At 39.6% G+C, this 6,041-nt stretch overlaps 1 protein-coding gene across 1 annotated transcript; it reads right to left on the reverse strand.

The window, feature by feature from the left end:
• Nucleotides 1–3: 3 nt before the first annotated feature.
• tsr (Cofilin/actin-depolymerizing factor homolog tsr) lies at nucleotides 4–4,432 on the reverse strand. The gene is made up of 3 exons (XM_018034230.2): nucleotides 4,280–4,432; nucleotides 535–777; nucleotides 4–454 (listed from the first exon to the last, which is right to left on the reverse strand). Exons 1-3 carry the CDS (start codon nucleotides 4,280–4,282, stop codon nucleotides 254–256), a joined length of 447 nt encoding a protein of 148 aa, XP_017889719.1. The 5' UTR covers nucleotides 4,283–4,432; the 3' UTR covers nucleotides 4–253.
• Nucleotides 4,433–6,041: the final 1,609 nt, after the last annotated feature.

Consider the following 6,041-nt stretch of genomic DNA (forward strand, 5'->3'; position numbering starts at 1 on the left):
GTGTTTTTTTTCTTTATATATTTTTTGTTTGTTTTACGTTCCTTTTCTGCTAATGTTTACGCTCCCCAATGACTAATACATGTAGCGCAAATACTTAGTAATCGTTTTCGTTTGAACGTGAAAAATGTGTAAAAACGTGAACGTTCGATGCGGCGACGGTTTAGAGCATTATTTTGGGGAAGGGAATTTGCGTACTGTTTTTCACTTGATTTCTCTCATTAATATTAATAATTTTGGATTCGCTGAAATACTCCTAATTCCTGTCGGTGGCTCGGAGCTTCTCTTCGACAGCTTCTTCGGAAGCCTCTGAAAGGTCTGTTGCCTGTATGTACTTTTGCACACCTACTAAGGACTTTTTCAAAGCATCAAAAGAACTGGAATACAACATCTTCTTCTTAACTTTAGCCGTGTCGGGACACCACGACATCAAAAACAATTTTTGTTTCTTGGAAGCCTAGAACAAAAATTAATTTCGATTAAACGACTCGCCGATCAATTTTCATTATCATGTATACTCTAAATCAGAAACATTACCTCGGATGTACCCTGACACTGATGAGTGTATTCAAAATCGAAGAGGCCGTAGCGACATTCTCCGCTACCACCCTTTTGCAAATCTTCGAGGAACGCGTCGTAAGCTGCGTCGCGAGGCCCAATCACTTCGACATCAATTTGCTTCTCATCCTTAATGTAAAAGATTACATATCGATGCTTTTTGTCTTTTTTAATCTCCTCGTACGTCGTCTTACAAACGTCGGCCACTGTTACTCCGGATGCCTAAACAAAGGAATGACAATTATTAAGCAAATTTCTCAGACGCGCATATTCCTCTCTTAAGAATTATAATCGAGAAGTTGATTTATCATTCTTTCGATGCAATGTGTATTTGAAGAGAAGAACAAATCGCTGATATTGCAAAGATGAGTCACCAATGTACGATAGTAAATGACGTTGCATAAGGACTCAACTTAATCGCACCTGTTGAAACTGATATCGGCGACAAGATACCTGCAATTACTTTACACGATTTGTAACACGTATTGCGCGATATAAAATTTCCTTAGCATTTTAAATGCGACGAATGTTTCTCACCTAATTGCAATCGAAATACTTAAATGATTAGATTAGAACTGCATTCATATTTTTTGTGGTTGGCATATCAGCTATCGCTGATGCCGCCCTCCTCTCCCGACCTTTACCATACCACTCCTAGATAAGAACAATCTTTTTTTCTGAGCATTGTGCGAACATACAATAGGATTTTTTCCATACATATGACGAAGTGGTTGAATGACGAGGAGGGCCAGTATTATCGGCGCTATCAGTATTACGCGGGTCGCGTTAGTCTGGCCGTTTAAGCTTATTTCGCGGACAAACGTAGGGGACGTACCGAAAATAAAGTCTTCCCACGCACGAATCCGATGCTAAAAGAGATCCGACGTCCATTTCTAAAGTTATCTTTCGCTCTCGGGCACGTGCCACACGGTACGGAGATTCGTCCGGCTACGTGTTCCTTCCATGCTTCGTAGAAATTCATGAAATACAACCACAATACGGCGCCTGGACGAAAGTTCCGGTGAACGGGTAAAACGAACAGGGGAGAGTAAAGGGGAGAGAAAATGAGATAGGGGAAAGGAAGGTAACGCCACAAATGGGCGACATGCACGTAGTGAAAAGTTCAAAGTGGGATAGTTATTTTTGAAACAGCTTTCGCCTAGGATCGACGCGTTCGGGTTCGAAAGTCTAGTCGAAATTGTGGGTGAGTCCTCGAATATCTTTCGGAGACGGGAACGCGAGTAATCGCGACAAAACAAACAGGTTCAGGGCTATAAACAAGGAATTGCAAAATCGCTAAAATTAGTCTCGTAATTCGATATTTGAAGTTGAAGCGGATACTTTGCCAGATTATGTTAAACCGTTCCTACGTATTCGTTTGAAATTTGTTATTCGCCGAAATAAATAATACGAACGATGACGACGATTCGGATAAATTTACTCCGTCTCGTTATTTCTCACAGCTGTTATACATTACTGATAAGATTAGTCACGTCAGATTTTGCTGATTGGTGATGGCGTTCCATTGTAAATACATTCGAACGGAACGGTCAAAGCTTTGTCTAACTTGGCATAACGAACGTAAGGGTCGATTGGGGTGCGAAAGGGTCTGACGAAAAGTGTAACGTGGTTGGAGGACAGCCAGTGGATGGAGGATGCAATTCCTCGGTCGATATTCTGGCACGACGGGGGATGCCGGTTAGGGCCAGACTTGGCTCCCTCTAGGGCGTTGTTGTAAACGTCTCTTGTGTGTGGCACAAGGTCAAACGGAAGATGATTCACCGACGAGGAGCGACATGCTTCGTTGTTTGGGCGTTGAATATACCGTTCGATTTATGTACATATATAATTCCGCATTACTCGAGGATAGAAAAAAATTAAGTGTAGACTGTAGAAAAACTGAATATTTCTCGTGGGTCATAGCGCGCGTTTACAATTTTAAATTCCATCTTTCACTGGTCTTGATTTCTAATTAGCCCAATTCTCTTGGTTTCTAATGGTAGTTAGGCGTTTCCTTCCGTGAAGATTTCAAACGTACGGAGAAAGGTGCTTTCGAGCGAATTATTAAATGGAAAAGTTTAGCGACCGCGTTCTCAAACGATAATGCAAAAGAGGAAAGGTTAGACGATTATAAACGAGGAACAGTGAAAAAGATTAATCGTCGCATTGTCGAGGGGTAATCAGCTTATTCACCACGTTTACGATGGCGTCAGTGAACTTTGAGAGTCACTGGCCTGCAAGAACCGACCTCCTTACGGGCTCATTGAATTTTTCCCTCTCTACCAGAACTCTTGTAGTTCACTGTCATCTTCGAAGCAAGAGGGGGAGGGGAAGGGTGAGTTTCGCAAGGAAACTCGGCTCTTCATTACCAAGGATACAGCGTCTATCGGTAACCATCATAAATATTCAAAATGTATTCGGAGAACGGTAGTTACTGCTTGTACCAGTTTCACATGGTTAATTTTCTGTCGCCAATTCGCCGGAAACGGAACGCGACTACTAAATGAATCCTTCCGGAACTTCGACAGATGCATCACTCGCATGGCGAATCGTTCTACAAGTATAAATCGTTAATTACTAAGAAAAACTTGAAGACTTGTTGAATTCAATTTACAAAACCACCGGTAGTTTTATGAATTTTGAATGTATCGCTATGTACAATAATATAATACTAATATTGCAATGAAGGAAATCGGATTGACGATGGAAAGTATTTACAATCCCCACTTGCGGACAATATGAGTCAGATAAAGTAAAGAAAACGAGTTAACGTTCGATTTGCATGTATGAAATTGAAGAGATATGGTTGTTGATCGATGATAGAGTTCAATATTTCGACATCGTGCATGAAGATTGGTAGGAAACTTCAGTCTGGCATAACCTAGGTTCGTTACATAAATTTTTGGCAATTACGACGAAAATCCGAGAAATATTTCAGCTTCGAAATTATACGATGATCGCAACATCTAATACTTGAACGCATTTCGTCGAATTCGATCTGATCAACACTAAACGTGCGAAACAAAAGAGATCAGATATTTACTCGGCACTATTGAAATCACACGAAAACTCTGCCAATTGCTATTTTTTCCGAGGTAATTGCAGTCCATCAGCTACAATCGGACAGTTCGCATATAATCGGAAACATGTGGCGGAAAGGTACGTCCGTAAAAAAATGTTAAATAGGTGATACAAGCTAATGAGAAAGAAAAGGAGTAAGTAATTCTTCGTTCTTAGCAATTGCGATAAAACTGGAAAAGAATTCACTGAGACGATTGCCATACGATGGTACGTTACAACACAATCGCGAATCTCTCCTCATAGGTGATATACAATTTTCTTCCATTACCGATCACAGCTCTTCGAGTATTTGTCGTATCGCGAAACTGGAAATGAATCATCCGTTTCCTGGAAGTAAGGAACCGCGATTGGCATGTAAAAATGCATCTACACAAGAGGATCTTAATCCTGGCGGTTCGTTATACTAAAAAGTAGTAGGACCCGGTGGCACAGAAAATCCCGGATGAGCAGTTCGCTATAAACGATATCGGTCGATTGATGTGGCCAAAAGAAGAAAGCAGCCGTTCTTGCGGCGTATTGCCGGGATAGAAATGGCGACCGGCGCGTCTGCTTCGGCCATAACCACAAAGTAACCCGTGTACCGGCTCCAAGAGGATCGTTGACATTTTTTGGAACGTGTATTCATGCACAGAGTGATATTTACCATTTCGTGATGCTGTAGCCGGTGAGAAGAATCACGTAAACAAGCACTTTTAACCTACACTTTCACGAGTGCCTAGGTCTGGTGGAACTGGATAGGCGCAGTGTCCAGTCGCGGGGGTCGCGGCTCACGAACGAACGGGAAGGGAGGCTCCTCTCTCAGCCAGCTTTCTGCGAATCCTGTATCCCTACGCCTGCGCGCGCGCACTCCGATTAACTTTGCCTTGATTGGTTGATCTACGAATAAAAATTTATAATCGATCGTACGAATATTTCCCTTGGTAGAATTCAATAATAAATTCCATGTTCTGTACCGTCTCCTCTTTTTTGTAGTATATAAAGTAACGCGAACTAAGTTCAAACAAATACGAACTCCAATTTCGAACCGGTGGAACTGTTCCAGGGCGCAAGCGTTGTGTGATGCGGTCGCGCCAGTTGTTTATATAGTACTATCTAATTTTATCTAGAATACGATTTTTTCATCACTATTGCCTAAATATGGACGTTGATGAATCGTAAAGGAGTGAAACGAGTGCGCGTCCAATTCAAGGAACAATAGTGTGATACATATTGAAATTAATCATCGACTTGATCTGCCGGTCGTAGTGGCCAATCACTGTATGGGACGTGGGGAAATTGCCTTATATGGGCAGCGGCATGCAAGCAACGAAGCAACCACATACAGACGTTGTGCGTCGTTCTGTGCGCATGCTGCATGCTTGCGCGCGCGCGAAGAGCGGTCAATGTGAGATCTTTAAATCATACCGCACGGTGTCAATAAAATATATTATATTAAAGAGGATTTCGAATACCTTCATAAGAGATATTATACCGCCTGGACCATCTCGGTACGTTCGTTCACTTGTTTAAAGAAACGGTAATATTTTGGTATGCAATAAATCAAATCAAATACGGTATTCTTATACAATTCGTATGGAGTATCTGGTTGGAGAAATATTAAATATAAATACATTTATATTTATGTGCATACATGTATATTATTATAATACTGATGCCAATCGTACAGCTCGAAAGCATAACATGTGTAATACAGTTGAATATATAGTCTTAGATTATTGCTCTAATCTATAATACCACGTAACGTAACTAAAATAGTGAGCAAGATTATACTGTATAAGCACAACAGGCTGTAAGTTAGATAATTGGAACTTATAGGACTTACACCTTGAATCGTACTAAAGTAATACATATATATTTATTTTACTGTTTATTTTCTTCAGTATAAAGCTGAGTAAAACATAGTACCTCAGTCTGTTTCATAAAATATTGATTGAAGATGTCGATTATAACTTCCTGCAGCTTCCTAGCTTCTATAAAATGTAAATTATAATTTTTATTGCATATTTCGTCTACAATCTTTTAATAGTACTCCATAAGTACATATATATGTATGTACAATTCTGTCCAATTCGATAATTTTGATAGCAGAATAATGATTCGTATTCGTACACATCGCACTTTGTCAGATTCTAATTTTTCTCCAATTATATAGAACGATTTGTCATATCTTGTATAAATAAAATCTTCTATTCGTTTCCAAAATATTTTTCAGTATTTGTATCATTTCAAATAGATTTATAACTGTAAAAGAATTTTTGATACAAAACACAAACTTTTATTCATTCAAGATATCGGGTTCTATTATCACGTATTAAAAGGTATAATCGCGTGGACTATTTTAAAAGAAAATACCTATTTATTTTATAGACTGAATAAGTATTAAATATCTGATCAAACATGATTAG

This window comes from Ceratina calcarata, unplaced genomic scaffold (genome assembly GCF_001652005.2).
Source record: "Ceratina calcarata isolate Rehan_Ccalc_2016 unplaced genomic scaffold, ASM165200v1 scaffold144, whole genome shotgun sequence".
NCBI classification, from domain to species: domain Eukaryota; kingdom Metazoa; phylum Arthropoda; class Insecta; order Hymenoptera; family Apidae; genus Ceratina; species Ceratina calcarata.